The following is a 17,237-nucleotide window of genomic DNA, read 5'->3' on the forward strand; positions in this document are numbered from 1 at the left end:
TGAATAAAAGGAAAAGCATAGTACTTTCTGAGGAATTAATTAAAATTAAGCAAAATGTGGTTACGGGACATGACTTGCAATAGGTAAAAAATCTCATTGATTAGATATGCCACACTGTGAAGATGCTGATGAGATTAATCAACCTTGCCTTTTCCATCTGTTCGGTTGTTCAACAGTCCATAAAACAATAGCGTAACATGATGTAGACCAGCTTGCACAGCAGTCCTCAGCACAGAGGTGTCCAGACTTTTATTTTTGATTGGGAATAAAGACCTCGGTGGAATAGACCATCCTGTTTACACAATACATATCCTTGTTCATTTGGATTGTTTTAATGGGTGTGAATTAAGATTGCATAAAGATTGAAGGTTAATATCCTTTTCAGTCAAGATCTCTGGTGGCTGCCTTCATCTCAATGATAACAATCAGATACCTGACCATTTCACCCCTGTCTGCTCAACCCTCTGACCCACCTCTCACCTGATACTCCTGGCACTGTCGGGCCCTAAAGCTCAGCAGGCCTTGGGCTTCTCTGTCTTCGTCTGCTCTTCAGAGCAGTCCCACATCCTGATGGCACATCAAAGCAAAATAATTAGTCTCAGCTGTATTTAGCTTTCCTTTGGATGCAGCAGGTTGCATGACAAGCATACAGTAATCGCTTCCTCAGAAACAAGTGCTCTTTGTTAGGTCTCCTTTCCCAGATTCCCAGAAACAGGGAGCGATGTGCAATAACGCCACTGACTGTACCAAACCCAAATAATGTGCAGTTCTGTATGGAAGCTACGTCTTTGCAAGATTAGAATCCCCTCATGATCTGTGTCCTCTCCACAGGTGATCTCCTCGTTTTATGTAGAGTGGGGAGGAAACTCCATGTCTTTCATGGGGAAAGGTGTGACCAAGAATGCTGTCATCTGCTTGCTTCACCTGTCCCATGAGATGATGGTTGAGAACAAGGACAAGGCAAGTGTCAACAATAGTCACGCATCACCTGCAGGACACTGATTATCAAATTACGTTTCTCTTTCCCATCACTTAAGTTGAATCACACAGTAACATAGGAATGTTTTTTGTGATGTTTGCGAGGCGATTTTAGTGACTTTGCTCCCCTCCCCATGTGCAAATGTTCAACCAAAACAAGTTCACCTCTGACACTACTTTGCAAGAGCACTGTCGCTGCATCCTGGGCCAAGTGTCGCTCAAGATGACTATGATCAGATTAAAGAAACAAAAACAAGCAGGAGCATTTTTCCCCTATAGCAGAAAGATAATTGGTGTTTCCAGACCTTTCTCCAGCCAGACAACAGACTACAAAGTACTAAAACATTTTGTAACGTAACCGGAACAATGTTTTCCTTTCTATTTTGCCTGCGTCAGGACTTCATATCCCAGTGGTCTTTGGGCAACGAGGCAGCTGCTGAGGAGGCGAGTGCCTCTCAGCTCGGTTTGGCCTGGCTCATCCCGCTGTGGGTCGACCGCGATCAAGAGGTACGAACAGTTTCTCCGCAAGTCATGATTGCACTTTAATATGTGTAAACTATATACAGTATGTGCCACTCCAGTTTTAATATTCAGCTGTTCACTATTCATTCTTCAGCTCAACTTCATAAACTCTTTCTGTCAGAAAAATGAAGTTTCATGATGCTTGACTTTTGGGACAAATGAAACCCATAAGAGTTGCACAAGAACTCGCAGACAAAAAGAAGCACATGACAGCTAGTCATACCAAATTCTCTGTCTGTCTCCAAAAATAAGTTCTCACACAAGTCAGTCTAAGACGCTCCCTTGACAAGGTAGATTCTGTCTTTGCCATCATCAATTTAAATGCCAGTCTAGTGTTATGAATAACCAGCACGGCCAAATTCACATTTCTCCTAACATGAACACCATTTACGTTTTTTGGAGATTCATTACTGTTATTCTGTGGAGGTTTGTACACCCTCTTTCTTTCCCTAGGCCTCTTTCTTTCCTCACACATCCATTCAAATTTGTGTCTCCCCCCTCTCATGTCAGGTGAGGTTTGCCAGTTTGGGTTTAGGCGCAGCTCTGTCCTCGGTGCCCAGCGGGTGCCAGGCTCTGTGTGCCAGCTGTCAGAACATCAGCGGAGGTCTGTGGGGCACGTTGCTCAACATCCTCCTGGATCAGCAGGAGAGCAGCATGGTCCGCAGAGAGGTACGACGTTAGAGCTGCGACTCTGCTCTACTGCCTGTGCAACCCAGAAATGTTTTCTCCCTGTTGCTACACGGAGGAAATAAATAACTTCCTCTGAGGAGTCCTGGGCCAAAATATAGAACAGCAGAGTGTGTAAATATTTACAGACATGATTGACACAAACCTACTGTTGTTGCTGTGTGCCATAATTTCAACACACCTATCAGAACTAATAAGAGAAAAGCAAAATTCACTGTATTTTATCTATGGTCAGAAAATGTGACTGGACCTTTATGTATTACCAGCCAAACACAGGCAGATGGCACTGTTGCTGATGCAGTCTAACTTGACCCAGTGTGTGCACGTCCCTCTCTTTTTTTTTTTTTTTCTGTGTCCAGGCTGCGTTTATCCTGCATAACTTGCTGGTGATGCCCATGCCTGCCAACGCAGAGGAGGCCAAGGACTCCCACTGGCAGGTCAGCAGCTCTGCCAACCAGTTAAAAAGCTTTTATAAACCGTGAACTGTTTTTTTCCTCTCCCTTCTCTTTCAGTTTCTCTCTGTTTCTGTCCCCTCTCTGTTCCTCCCTCCCCTCTTGTTGAGCCCTGCAGGGTTCAGACCAGGGGTGTTGCTAGGATTGAAGCTCTGCTGGAGTGCAGGCCTCCAGCATTCACATCCATAATAACGAAGTTCTGCCAAAACATTAACAACATCTTAATCTGGCATGTTATTACATGAGAAGGAAGCTGTATGTCAGAGGAGAAAAAAGATGAATATTTATTCTTATCTTTTAAAAGCGAGGCTTGTTGTTTACTCAGTGTGATTTAGTTGTAATCACCAGAAAGAAGTTTATCAAGACGTCAAGTGTTTATCCGATGGACTTCACTTGGTGGGTGTATTGCTGAGGACCCAAGGACGTCCAGTGTCGAATGCGAGCTCTTGAGATGAGCGGGACATATTTATAAGTGGTGCATTACTACTCCCGGACACTACACTACACGCTGGGAAGTGTGATGAGAGGGGACCCGTATTAACTGTTACATTTCTGCGTAGCATGCAGGGTACAGCTCACTTTCCGTCGCTCTTACAGTACATTCAAAAACAGATGAGGAAGAAGAGACAAATTCAAATATTTAAAGCATCAGCGATGTAACTTTGGAAATGAGTGTTTTTGTTCCCAGAAATTGCCGGACTTTGACTTCATCAAGCCCATAAAATGTTCGTCTTAGCTCTTATAACCCAGCTCATTCTGAACAGGTATGTTTTGAATAGGCATTGCACAAGTCTTCAAAATGTACAAACTTAAAGACTTGGCAGTGTTCATGCAGGGGCTTTTAGAAAATCACTGTCACATCTGAAGTCACCAAAGTACATTTCAGTTTTAAATTGAATGGTGAAAATATAGGTCTGGTGACAAAGGCTCAGACAAAGTTAAGCCCAGCTGGATTTCATCCTCTCTGTATTTAGCTCTTTGTCTCACCTCTGTTCCTTTCACCCTGATCTCATCAGTAACTTGTCACTGAAAGTTATATAATAGTTTGAGGTGCCCTCATTTCTTTCTCTGCGTCTTCCAGCACCCGTGTGTCCACGATGAGGTGTCCGGTGTGTCTTTGGTGGGTCTCCCAGCGCTCCAGGCTCTGCTTTACCACTGTCAGTACTTCCAACACGTGGCTCTCTCTGCCTCCAAATGTTACCAAGGCAGGTACACTTTCCACCTGCAGCCTCGTCTTGCTGCTACCAGTGGGCCCAGTCCTCAGGAAAGCAGTTCACTGGGTAGGTTTTATTTTCAGGGTCATCATTTATCAATTGTTTTTCCAGTAAAGGCTGATAGGTCATTATGTTTGTATGTTCGTCTAGATTCTGAGAATTCTCTGTGGTTTTGGAGATGCGACCCACCAGCGCCCACTGTCGACTCCAGCAGACCTTCCAGCTCCCTCTCAACGTCTAGCACCATGGTCAGCAATGCCCTCGTACCTTCAAACATGCACTTACACTAACATTAAAGAAATACTTCACCTTCCAGTAACCATTTATATATAAATTACTCACCCTGGGTGACATTGAATTCATGAGTAAAATGTGTTTTTGGATTCTTCGTTCACCGTAGAGGCATGCGAGAAAACCAGAGAAAATTCCTGATGAATTGAAGTCATAGGGGTCCACGTTTAACAGCCGCAAACTTGTATTAAAACATCCATTTGCAAACTCTTACACAACTCGTTCAAGTTTCATTTATCCAGTTGTATGCTCAGTACTTCTCAAACAGACAGCCCTTTATGACAAGGAACTGACTATAAAGTAAAACTTCTCTGTGCTCTCTTCAGAGCCAGACTCCATTAAGAAAAGTGGTAATTTTACCTGGCTGAACACGGGAGCTGCTGGTCTCCCAGTGCCTTGATGATCGTATGTTTGTGTCATTGTGGGACTTTGGTGAATCTGAACAAACAGCAAAGTCACACAATAACGCAAACAACTAATTGATAGAGGCAGCAGTAGACCAACAGCTGTCATCTTCAGCACGGTAAAATTACTGTTTTTGTCAATGGAGCATGGATACGTTTTACTCTAAGTTCAGTTAGCTGTTGGAAACTGTCTGTTTTGGAAATACTGAGCATACGACTGGATAAATGAGACTCGGATTATACTGCACGAGTTGTGTAAGAGTTTCTAAACAAACATTTACATGGTCATTTGCGGGATAAAGTCCTCACATCTTCTTCATGTTGTCCATTACAGGTGAGAGGTTCAGGGCCACACACCCCTAAGAGTCCCTCCCTGCTGAACATCACAGATGATACCCCTGCCAGCAGACTGACGGCTCAAGGTACAGCAGAGAGGAACAGAGTGTGTGTCTGTGTGCACACGTGCATTCACAGTAACAGAAAAACATCACGGTTCTTCACACCATGTAATCCTCCTCATTGTTTTCCTTCAGAAGCAGTGAACCTCATTGTGGTCAGTGATGAATATAAACAAAAACCCCACATTTGTGTATTTATATTTCTGTCTTATAAATACAATTAAAAAGTAGAACACTGCTTTGATTATGTGGTCACAGTATCTCCAGTCACAGACACAGTGTGTGAACTCTACTGGGGGGACGCGTCTCTATTAGCTGTCTGTTGCTGTGTCCCACAGGCCAGAGTGACACGGACACCAGCGACTCGGTGACCTCCCAAGACTCCCGACAGGGCGAGCCCTCTGCCGCGGAGCCTGTCGTCATGGTAACTCCCGACCTCATGACGGCCCACTGTGGCCTGCTGACTAACCTGCTGGCCATCCTGCCAGACTTCACCCTCACTGCCATCCGACACAACCAGCTCCTCCAGGCACTGGCCAGGTAAGAGGCCACATGCTCGGACCGCACGAACACACACTCCCCTCCAATGTGTTAATCATGAATACATCAAAATGGTGTTGTTGTGATCTCAGCATGAGTTTTGCAGTTATTAAAAAATAAAAAAAATAATAAAAATAGAATAAAATAAACACTTTCAGCTCTGGTAACATATTTTTGTCATTTTTCATAATGATTAAAGATAATATAAATAAATATGTGTGTATTTTATCCAGTAGAGACTTAATGTTAAGTCTAGCCCTAATACCCTCCAGCTAGTTCCTTACAAACACACACATCTTCCATCATCTTTCTCTTCCTCCTCAGTCTGGTGGATATTGGGCCCATTGAGAAATGTCTGACTGAGCTGAAGACACCCAACGTCCTACCAGGAGAGAGAGAAGACATCAAGATCCAGGTGAGGAACACTGTGATAGACAGTTCTGAAGAGTTTTTCAACTTTTTTGTTATTATGATTTACCAGAAAGAAACGTGGGTTGGTACAGTACACTGTTTCAGTGCAGCGCTAGGTTGTCTGAGGGCACCTGCAGATTTCGATGTGGGTGGAATACTCAACAAGCTTTGACTCAAAGCATGCCGTTGTTTTTGCAGCTTGGAAAATTAGCTTTTAAAATAGAATAACTACGTGCATTATCATATTTTCTCTAAGCTTAGCTGCTCAATAAATGTGTGCAGTGTGTTTGCATGCACGTGTGGTTAATTGGTTAAAACGTCTTCCTGTGTGTGTGCGCGTGTCTCTAGTTTGTCACCCTGCTTCGGTTCCTGTCCAGCTTTTGCAAACTGCTGCAGTCATGCGTCACGGTGAGCCAGGAGCTGATTGGGCAGATGGACTTCCTGAAACAGCTGTTGAGTGCTCTGGTGGCAGTACTCATGTTGGACATCAGAGAATTAGGTCAGCATCTCATGCTCAATCCAAACTGAAGTCTTGATTTCCGAATGTAGTTGTCCAAACACTTCTCAAAATGTTTTCCATGATCCACTGTGTGTATGTCACCATTATGGATCTAAAAAAACAAATGCAGCTCCTATTCATACATATATCCACCTCTCCCTGCAGTATGTTCTACAGTGTGATCCGTGTGTGGCTTTGTGGCTGTCCTGTGTCATTAAATCTGTGACTCACTCTTTCCCTCTTCAGATGCAGGTACCCGGGACGCGGTTTGTGTGTGCTGGGCAGACGTGTTTATGCTCCTGGCTACTCTGGTGAGAAGGGACAGCTCAGCAGCGTACCCATCTGTCTCTGCTGCGCTGGGGAGACGCTGGCGGACATTTGCAGGTACACAGATTCTCCGCTCTGTGTGTGTGTGTGTGTGTGTGTTACACTGAGTGAGTGAAGGAGACAAAATTAATTATTCTGGTTTAGGTTCCAGAATTCAATTATAATCATCTATTGTGGATCGTTTCTCACAAATTATAAGAACAGATTGTTGTCATTTTTGGAAACACTTTTCATTTAATTTGAGCAGCCCACTGTGGTTTAAGACTCAAGATCTTGATACATGATGAAATCAGGCTGTAAAATAATTTTTCTCCTCAAATCACAAAGACTGATAATCATCATTAGGGTAATTATGCTGATTGCAGTAACTCACTAAATAACCAGGATTATCATTTTAGGTATAATTGTGCAGCTTTCTTTCTGGTACCCAAAAAAAGGAGAGAAATTCTATCATATTAACACATTCATTGCATCATTACTGTGAGTATTAACTTCCCTGAGCAGATGCTGGGATGAGATAATTGCATCCTGTCCTTATAGCACCTCTACTCCTCCTACTCATCTTCCTTTGTGATTAATGGTGCAGCAGGGGAATGTGATGAGTCCAGTAAAAGATGAACGCTGAGCCTTTGTGCTTGTATTTATGTCTTTGTGTACTTGTTTATGGTATCTGGGTGTAGGCATACACATTCAGATGATTAGTGTGTTCTCCATCAGTGCGTACTGCCTCAGTCATGGACAAATATCTGTCAGGGGATTTAAACAATGGGTTTGCCATTTTGTCTCTCGCCGTGATTCAGTATGTTTTGCTGTGTCATTCATTAAAAGGCCAGCTCACGCTTTTTATTTCCCCCCGCAGGAACATTATCAGTGTGTGTGGACGAGAAGTTCGCAGACCCTCGTCTCCACACAGTGGCTCTGCAGTTCCTCAGTACAGTTTTCACAGAGGAGGCAAAGTGTCTGGGTGCAGAGGTCACAACCTCCAGCTCTAAATATGCTGCTGCTTTGTCTGACATTGTGAACGGTCCCTCAGCCGGCCAGCTGTGTGAGCTGTTGCTGCAGGTACGTGGAGGTGATGGGGGCTAGTTGTCTGTCTAGACCCTGGTGCACAGTGGGAATTAGAATCGACTGAACTTGATTACTTTTTATATACTGTAATGTATGTGCTCACGGCAAAGCTTAAAGAACTCAAAAAGTTTGAATGGAGCGATCACTGTGTCCCTCTTTGACTGTCGATGGCAGAGTTTTGATAAGAGGACCCTTCAGGACCCTTTGAGGAAGCTGACAGCCAGAGCTCTGATGACACTGCTAGCCTGCAGTCCCACAGCTCAAAGCCACGCAGCCAAAGGTAATTCCCCAAACCTCAGGCTAGAGCAGGGCTGCCACCTGTTAGTTACTGTTTTGAAAATATAAAATGGGTCACTAGCTTTTTGTCTGCTGGTCCCCATAAGACACATGTGGCTTCATCACTCTGTATGTATTTTGTAAAACAACTACTGTTACTTCAATAACAGTGATCATGGGTCTCATTTATAAAACAATGCATAGGATCCATACTAGAAATATACGTATGGGCAAAGGCCAAACATTTGCCCAAAAAAATAGAGATGCACTGATACAGCTTTTTCAGTTTTTACTGATCCCAATGCTGTGGCTTTGAATATCAGCCGATACCCGAGACCGATCCGATACCATGGTTGACCTAAAAAAGCTATATACCTTTACATGTAGAACAGAAAAGACTAGAGGCATCAGGCATTGATGACTACACAGTTCTTTCCTAAGATAAAATGAAACAAGATGAAACAGATTAATCCAATGATGAACTATTTATTTTTACCAAAAATAACAGCAGTTTAAATAGTGTGAAATACACACAGCAGATTCTCTTCTTCTCTCAATGACGTAGCTCGCGTCGCAATAGATTTAAAGGGAAAGGATCGCCTCAGGTATAGGTTGCATTTTTCCGATACCCGATTCATCTATTTTGATGATATCGGGGCCAATATTCGATCCAGATATTGTATCGGTGCATCCCTAAAAAATATTCAACAGTTTCTACAGGCTATCAGGCTTCTACCTCACCATCTGCGTCGCCAATTTCCCATCTCTAAATGTTGGTAAGCATGGGTCAAAGCTTCTCCCATCAAGTCTGTTTTTATAGATCACAACTTCGGTGGGAAGTAGCGTACGCCTCTTTATGTATTGCCCTTGCTCTCACTATGCTCTACAGATGTTGGTCCACAGGATAAGAATGGATCTAGCCAAAAAAGGTTTTAAATGTCTAGTGTCTAGGATTTGGGTAGGGGTGTCAAACATATGGCCCGCCAAAAGGTCCAGTCTGGCCTAGTGGATGACTCTGCATTCCTAATATTGATGCACTTGTGAAGGCTAAGAGGTGCCAGGTTTCAGGAGCAAGATAAACAGTTAGTAGCCTTCATGTAATTTGCAGCTTCAGAGGCTTCTCCACCCTGACCAGAATACAGCTCTCTGAAAAAACAATAAATACTTATTGTGGTCATATTCAGAGATGGTGAACATTGTAGTCAATCAGCAGCGTTCGTAGCTTCCCCTTTAGTTTAGTGTGTTGAAGCCAGCATTTCTACACACGGGTGGAAATATATGTAAAAATGCACATGTAGGGGACTGACTAACTCAGACATGTCGTTAAAATTGCACTTATTTTTCTCAAGACATCTGGTTGTAAATGGATATGTTCAGAATGTACTTGTGCTTCTTTACAACAAAAGAAGGGGAACATTTTGTAGGTGGTGATATTTGTAAGTTATTATACAATGGTTTTACTGGTCTGGCTCAATTGAGAAGGTCTTTATGTGGCCCATGAACTAAAATAAGTTTGGCAGAATTGGTACATAGTATTCATAACTATGTTTTCATTAGTTTATAATCACCTGAAAATGATAATCATTGTTTTTGTTGCCTTAGAATGAGCCGTTTATGTCTACATACAGAGCGGGTCATCTCCAATGGAGTCCGCCATTTTGTTCCTTCAGTAGCCCAGAATTGATAAACCAAACACTGGCTCTAGATAGGGCCATTCGCATTCTTGCGTCTACCAATGTCCTACACACTTAGCACATAGGAGCAGTGCCAGTGGGGTGCAATCTGCAACCTCACCACTAGATGCCACTAAATCCTACACACTGGACCTGTGAGTCGATTTTAAAGGATTGAAAAAAGAGTACTCATAGTCATCGTGATTGCTTCTAAATTAAAATTTTTGCACATCGTAATTGCAAATTAACTGAATATTGTGTTCACTCATTTGTAGTGTGTGTAAGCTGTAATTGTCTGTTTGTATTTATTGTTGTAACCCTGGTTATGCTGCCATCTTGGCCAAGGCACTCTTGAAGAGGAGATTTGGATTTCAATTAGACTTTTTTTTAGACATCATTGAGAGCTATATTTTGTCAGTTATGGTCGATGTGATATTATAACTCTGGATTTAATGTGATGTTAACAATATGCTCCACTCTGAACTCTATCTGTTTTTTCCCCAGCTGGTCTAATTGACAGCTGTGTGGAGCAAATGAAGCAGACTCACTCCCAGCTCCACCTGGAGTCCGTCCGGCCCGGCAAAGCCTCCCACCGCAAAAAGGTGAGCAGAGACCAGCTGGAAATTTCCAGTCATGGTGTTTCTGTGCCGTCTGTGTTTTTTTTCCACTGGATATAAAAACAGTCTGAATCCAACACGAATGAGTTTTTGGATAAATATTATGAATATCTCAGGTAGTTCTCAGCAGTCAGTCCCCGTGCTGTTATGGGGCAGTGTTTTCAACGTGAACATTTAAACATATCTTTGTTTTGTTTTTCTATATTATCAGGAAGAAGGCCATTTAAAGGAAGTCAAGCTGACGGTGGATATCCTGCGGAGTGCTCTTTACCGCAACGATGAATGCAAAGTGAGCCTCTGTGTCTGCTTTTTAATTCCCCGCTGCTAATTGGTTTTTAATGGAACCTCAGAGTACCAATGCTGTGCCTGTAAATGAGATTCACCTAAATGTGCACGGCCCTGCTAACATCCCGGCAAGTTTAGCTTCTTAAACCCTGTAATGGCATTACTTATGGAGCATATTAGCTGGTTTTTCATTTTCTAAGTGGCCTTTCAGTCACTGGTGGTTACCTTGGACTAAATAGCCAGGGAGGCTCTGCTGCAGTGTTTACCCCGCCATTATTCTCCTCTCCACGTGTTCCTGCTGCACACTTACCACAACATTGAAGCATTTTATGTTGATTACTGCCATCTGTGTTTGTGCTGTTGTATAAATCAGGGTTTCTCTAATGTATGTTGTGTGCATCTGTAATCATGCACATGCCTGTATGTGGGCTTTTATAAATGCAAGTGCATGTGTGTGTGTAATCCATTTGTATTTCTGTGTGTAGGTTGTAGCCACAGATGCTCGCCTCACACTGGCACTCTATGCTCTTTGGCCTTGGTTCTTATTGGACGACCACACTATGGAGGCGGTTCTGGAGCTCCTGTGTGTCTATACGGCCAACTGCACCACAGGTCTGTTTGCGTGTGTGTGTGTTTTGTCTGTCTGCATGTCTTATGTGTTTGTGTAGGCACTGTGCCTGGCCCGTGCCTGCCCATCGCCTCTGTCTGTGGTTAGCAATCTGACTGAGTCACACACACTTCACACTAAGAGTTCCATTGTCCTCTCCAGTGACCGCTGAACAACATTGTGTCTCACTGTATAAGACCAGCGCCTGCTCGCCTGCCAGTCACAATGGGCACAGTGTCAGGATCTGGGGATCAGGCTGCATGGTTGTCTCACTGTATGTATGGCAGCGGGTTTCAGACCAGTTGGAGATGATGTGGGGAAGCACAGAGCGTCTCTGTGTTGCCTGCGATATTGGTATTCCATCATGCAAATGTAAGGGCTGTGTATGTGGAAATCAGAAAGGCGTGTAGAAAAAGGCTTTTTGAGCAGAGGAAAGGCAAGATTCATGGGGAGGAAACAGTGAGGAAATTTTACTTTGATAAACGGCTCGTGGTCCCTTTGATCTGTTTGTGTGTGTGATGTAGTTGTGCAGTGGAAATCAGTTTCATCAGTGGAGGAAAGGAAGTTTCATGTGCAGCGCTTATGAACGTTTCTGTGTGTGTGTGTGTGTGTGTGTCTGTGTCTTTGTTTGATTGGCACCGGTTCCTCAGTGGGTGCATGTGCTCTGATCTAAACTCACTCGCTTTAGACCCCTCATAAGCTCAAGCTGTGAAGCACCACAAATCAGTGAAGTCAGGCACAGTATTTCCCTAAAGGTTAACTGAACAGCAGGTTGTGTTCAGGCTGCATGCAGCCAGGCTTAGTATTACACCATCCACCCTCAGGCTACCATTTCTTCTCCTGAGACTGCCACATTTCTACTGAATGTTTCATCTCCAGTCTACCTCCTTCATCCAAGGCTTTGTTTGCACTGCTAGTTCAAGTCAGATTGTTGTTTTCATCTGTGCCACACATATTTTCACAGATATTTTTGTAGCAGCCCCAAAACTCCCACAGACAGAAACTAAAAAAAAACAACACTTCTATGGAATGATCATAAAAAAATGGAGATTTGTAGCAGCTGTGGGAACGCCTTTGACTCACATCAGTGGAGTAGATCCATTATAAAGAAGACCTCCCTCGTCAATTCTGTGATAGACGAGCTTTCTTGACAGGTATCGAGATAACCTCGGGCTAACATCAGCATACGCCTGTTGCTGTATGTTTTCATTGCAGGATTAGCATAACCAACAAGCTGTCATGTCCTTCATTAAGCAACATCAATCAGTGTCACACGATGCCTTGTCAGTGCTCTCTGTCTTAAGCTTGTTAATTTCTGTATGTGATCTACAGCTGCAGCAATTAGCCATGTCAGTTATACTGATGCGAATGTGGTGCGGAAAGACAGATATTTTTATTTGCTTCACTTATTTGTGTGATATATATTTGTGTTTACATTTCTGAATGGCCTAAATTGTAAATAAATTGTGGCCATAGCCGCAGGCTAAATTATTTCCTTTCCTCCCAGAGTAGGGGCATGCTTTTTTATCATCAGTCAGAGTGCTTTCATGGTGAATGAAGATTAAAAGTCAGTTTAAAGATATAAAACATTCATGGCTAAATCCATCTAATTCTCCATGTGACACTTAATTGCTTCAGAATTCTATTCCAAACGCTGTTTTACGATGACGTAGTGTCTGTTGGCTGCGACTGCTCTCTCTGAGCATCTGTATTGTTCCCACTAAGGTGAAGTTAATTCTCTGTGTACAAGAGTTCCACTCGTCTTCATCATTTTTGTCATTTGCTTAGACAGCTTTTACAGCAAACAAGCTGTGCATGCAGCCATGCAGAGATGTTTTGGTACGGTGAGCAGACAGCCGTGCAGCCTGACAGGTCAGTCTTTATTTTAGCTAGCTGGCTGCAAGATAAACAGTAAGAAGCAGCCAGTGCCAAGAAGAAGAGGGAGAGAGCATTTTGCTGAGTGTTACAGTGTTTGTATCAGATTTTTCTGGGTCATAAAAGTGGCTTAATGCAATATTGTGTTTGCACATTTTTCACTAAGAAGCATTTGCCCCCATATAAACATTTAAATGTTAAATTACAAGGTTGGAAGTCATGTTTGCTACAACACAATCCACCGCACTGGATGTGACCGCTGCCCTCAGTCGAGGAGGATTGAATAGTTGTTTTTTATGTCAGCACAGCCATGTCAATCAGCAGCACTCCTCACAGGCTGCCTCAGGGACAGAGGGCATGCTAGTGGCCTTCATGCATTGATTGCTGCTCTTACCATTAAAGACACAGAGTGCCCATTGGAAAATGGTAAATTATTCCTTTAAAATGACCTCCAGCCTCGATCTGCTGTGCTTTTAACCACTGTAAATAATCTGCTCCTGCCTACACACGCTTTACAGTGCATGGCATGACCTGTATATGAGAGAAGTGATGCCCACAGTATTCACAATCTTTATCTTAAATTTTGATCTCATTAAAAAAAGATTAATCACAGAAGTACTTGTGGTTGTTTTCTTCTTTCAGCGTGCAGTTGTGTTTGTGGCGGTGGCCCCGCTGTCACACCAGGATCTAAAGCCACCCCTGGTAGCTCTCTGATGCACTCTGTCATGAAGCTGGCCTCGGGGGTTGCCCCAGATAACAGCCCTGTTCAGAAGCTAGCCTTCTGTCTGTTGGCTAACCTCGCCATGTCCCGTGACTGCAGAGGCCTCCTACAAAAGGTACAGTTTCTGATAACAAAGTCAAAAACTTGATTTGTTTTGTAAGAGTGAGAATCAAAGAATGAAGAGCACCAGTTTTTCCCTAAATGGAGCATAACTTATTGATGAGTTCAACAGTTATCTTTAGTTCATTGTAACTTGCTGTGAAAAACAAATTTGAATAAATTTAATTTTAACTTGATATGCAGTGTTACAGAATATAAAAAAAAAAGCTTGGCGCTTGCTATAAATAAACATGCGCTTCTCTCACACTTAGCCTGTCTAAAATCTCGCCCTCACACTTCCATGATGCTGGCTGGGGAAATATGTTATAAACTAGGGAGCAGCTCTTAATGATCTGCTCACATGACATTAAAACTCCGCTTGCTTTTCAGAATAATTTCCTACAAGCCTTCCTGTCAGTGCCAATACCCAAGGCGGGTGGTGTTAAGGCCACGTCCGCAGGCTGTGGAGGTGTCGGGAGCCTACTGGGCCTGTGGCTGAGGCTGCTGGTTAGCCTCTCATCCACGGAGGACGGCCAGCAGAGTATCCTTAGGGTGACCGGAGTCCTGGAGCTGCTGGCAGACCTGGCACTGCATCGGCGCCACGCACTCCTCACCCTTCACAACCTCTGCTTCTGCCCTGCCAACAAGCCACACATCATTGCCAACGGTATGAAAGGAAAGCAGGGGATGAATATATTTATCTCACGCAGGGATATCAAAGTGTAAACTGCAAAGTACAAAAAGCAGATTTGTTTGTTTTGGATAAATCAACCATTCATCCATCCACAATTTAAGTCATTAAGTGTGGTAAAACTCTGAAGATGAATCTCGCCTTTCATTTTGCTTCTGTGAGAACGACAGACCACAGTGGGAGTTAAGATGCAGCAAGTGTGAGGCCGTATTTCTGCTAGTCCAGACAAATTGTCTCTCATTTTCTTGGTAGGCAGTCTTATCATATACTAAATGTTACTTTTATCATCTTGATTATTCTGATTGCTCAACCTAAAAGATCATAGCATTTGATATTAAATGAATAGTTAAGCATTTATTTAAATTTAGGAGAGTAGGAGGAAGTCAGAGAGAAGACTATAAGACGAACGTATCCCCCCCACTTGCAGTGCAAGCTGTAGGTGGGAGCTGCAGGACCAGGTGGGTGGAACCTGTTGTGTAACATGATTTTTGTTTCCTGTGGAAAGATTGCATTTCCTGCCTATGTGTGCGTGCAGTATGATCTCAATCAATCGATCATCTTACAGGAAATGATTTATATGACCACACTGCCATTGTTAGATTTCCATGTGAATAAGTAAAAATGCGACACTAGTGAAGCTGTGCGGCATCAGGAAATGACCCAGATAATATCAGTGTGGTGACTCGTGTTTAGTTCATCAGCTATTTGCTCCTTAAAATATCAGTATGTTGTTTTCCAGGTCAACAGATCTCTGTATGCTCAGATCTGTGTTTTGTTAGCTAGAGTCCTTTTAAAAAAAATCCCCAGCCGATTAATGGTCATGATTATCTGCACACCTTTGTTCCAGACAAAGCCATGAAGGTGCTGCTGTGCTGCTTGAACAGTAAAGTGATGGAAACCCGCTCTATGGGAGCGTCTGCACTTTGGGCGTTGCTCCATAACAATCAGAGGGTACACATCCACAAACACACACATACATCCAAGCACTTAAACTTTATTTTACTTGTTAGTATTAGAGTTTATTGGTGATATATGTCAAATTAAATCCTGAGGTCGCTTCACTCTGTCTAGTCTTCATTGTCCTCTCACATGTAGAAGAAATGACCAGCCTTTTCTTTTTAATCTCCTGATTACAAACCGAAAAAAAGAACTCTCTCGGTTTCAGCCTCATCAACTCATCCTAATCTGTCTCTCTAATTTCCCCTCAAAGGCTAAGACCACTTTGAAGTGTCCCTCTGTTCGATTGAGAATCGAGGAGGCACGCACCATCTCTAAGAAGGGTATGCATTTATTCACTTTGATGATGTATCAGTACCTGCTGTGATGCTGAATGTGGACACAAGGTTTCACGTGTCCTGTTGTTTACGACTACTTTTTTCTTTCGACCACAGATGCGGAGAACAAGCAGGATCCTGTGAATGCCTATCTGTTGAAGTGCCTTGAAAACCTCTCCCAGCTGCTAAATAACTGATTGTATTTATATTGTTTTGTATCATGTTCTATCAAATATTAATAATTTTGATATTAAAGTGTCGAGTGGCAGATTTGAGTGACTCGTCTGATTTCACTGTGACAAAGTGTTCACACTGGTATACAAACATACAAGGTGATGTCTTCAGGAAGTATTCCAGCTGTGGCTTTAAACACAGTTATTGCGGTCGTGGTGGTGTTCTGCTGTTGTTCACATCATACCACCTTGGTTTAGTCGGTGATAACCAACAGAACTCTGACACAGTTTTTCCACAGACACTGAAAACCATGTGTTTACGGGAAACAGCAAGACTCTGAGTCTACAGCCGTGTCAGCAGCTCTGCTTTAAACTCATCGCCAACAAATTCTAGTATGTCGATGTTCAGCAGGTGTAACGTTTACTATGTCTACCTACATCGGTTATTTAAGTTAATTTTAGCTTAATAAATTCTCCTCGTTTTAAGTAAATCTTTTGTGTTGACTCCCTACTTGTCACATACACTGAGCCAGTTTGTGACAATGGATAAACAGAATTATTGTCCCGATGATGCTACCTGAGAGTTCACAGAATTTTTTTGTAAATTATCATCTGTGGACCATGAAAGTCTACCAAATTTACTGGCAATCTATAACATGAGATTTCAATAAATACCACAAATGTGAACATCATGGTAACGCTAGAGGAAAAGTCAGGGAATCAGTCAGTAGGATTCATCTTCTGGGAACCATGAATGTCTCTACAAAAATTCAGTGCAATCCATGAAATGGGTGTGAAGAATTTTACGACATTGCCATCTTTAGAAATCCTCAAAAACCTTCTCACAAACCAAATTTTATTTCAATTCAAAATGTACATCCTTTCATCATCAACTTATGTCTTGAAATGCCTAAAATGTACATTTCTGTACATCAGTTACGTCCACTGATCATGTGTTACTTTGACTTTGTAAAAACGGTGAACCAAGAATCCAAAAACTGAAGAAATTCTTGATAAAATGAAGTTGTGGGGCCGCATTCAACAACAGCAACATCTGTTTTCAAACTCACACAACTCCTGCAATATAATCCATGTCTCATTTATCCAGTAGTATGATCAGCACTTCCCACACATCCCACATCACGTGCACTTTTT

The 17,237-nt window shown here is 42.7% G+C and overlaps 1 protein-coding gene across 1 annotated transcript in view; it reads left to right on the forward strand.

Moving 5' to 3' along the window:
- rttn (rotatin) overlaps nt 1-16,183 on the forward strand; it is a 37,940-nt gene extending 21,757 nt beyond the window's left edge. Inside the window, exons 29-49 of the mRNA XM_050057183.1 lie at nt 832-960; nt 1,375-1,485; nt 2,011-2,169; nt 2,547-2,624; nt 3,721-3,919; nt 4,004-4,101; nt 4,883-4,970; nt 5,285-5,486; nt 5,811-5,901; nt 6,246-6,396; nt 6,643-6,780; nt 7,583-7,785; nt 7,966-8,071; nt 10,245-10,342; nt 10,569-10,646; nt 11,128-11,254; nt 13,767-13,960; nt 14,335-14,611; nt 15,483-15,586; nt 15,846-15,915; nt 16,027-16,183. Coding sequence (XP_049913140.1) covers nt 832-960; nt 1,375-1,485; nt 2,011-2,169; nt 2,547-2,624; nt 3,721-3,919; nt 4,004-4,101; nt 4,883-4,970; nt 5,285-5,486; nt 5,811-5,901; nt 6,246-6,396; nt 6,643-6,780; nt 7,583-7,785; nt 7,966-8,071; nt 10,245-10,342; nt 10,569-10,646; nt 11,128-11,254; nt 13,767-13,960; nt 14,335-14,611; nt 15,483-15,586; nt 15,846-15,915; nt 16,027-16,106 — 2,781 coding nt within the window. The 3' untranslated portion in view covers nt 16,107-16,183. The remainder of the gene's footprint in view (nt 1-831; nt 961-1,374; nt 1,486-2,010; nt 2,170-2,546; nt 2,625-3,720; nt 3,920-4,003; nt 4,102-4,882; nt 4,971-5,284; nt 5,487-5,810; nt 5,902-6,245; nt 6,397-6,642; nt 6,781-7,582; nt 7,786-7,965; nt 8,072-10,244; nt 10,343-10,568; nt 10,647-11,127; nt 11,255-13,766; nt 13,961-14,334; nt 14,612-15,482; nt 15,587-15,845; nt 15,916-16,026) is intronic.
- The last annotated feature ends 1,054 nt before the right edge of the window (nt 16,184-17,237 follow it).

Source organism: Epinephelus moara, chromosome 11 (genome assembly GCF_006386435.1).
Source record: "Epinephelus moara isolate mb chromosome 11, YSFRI_EMoa_1.0, whole genome shotgun sequence".
Lineage (NCBI taxonomy): Eukaryota > Metazoa > Chordata > Actinopteri > Perciformes > Serranidae > Epinephelus > Epinephelus moara.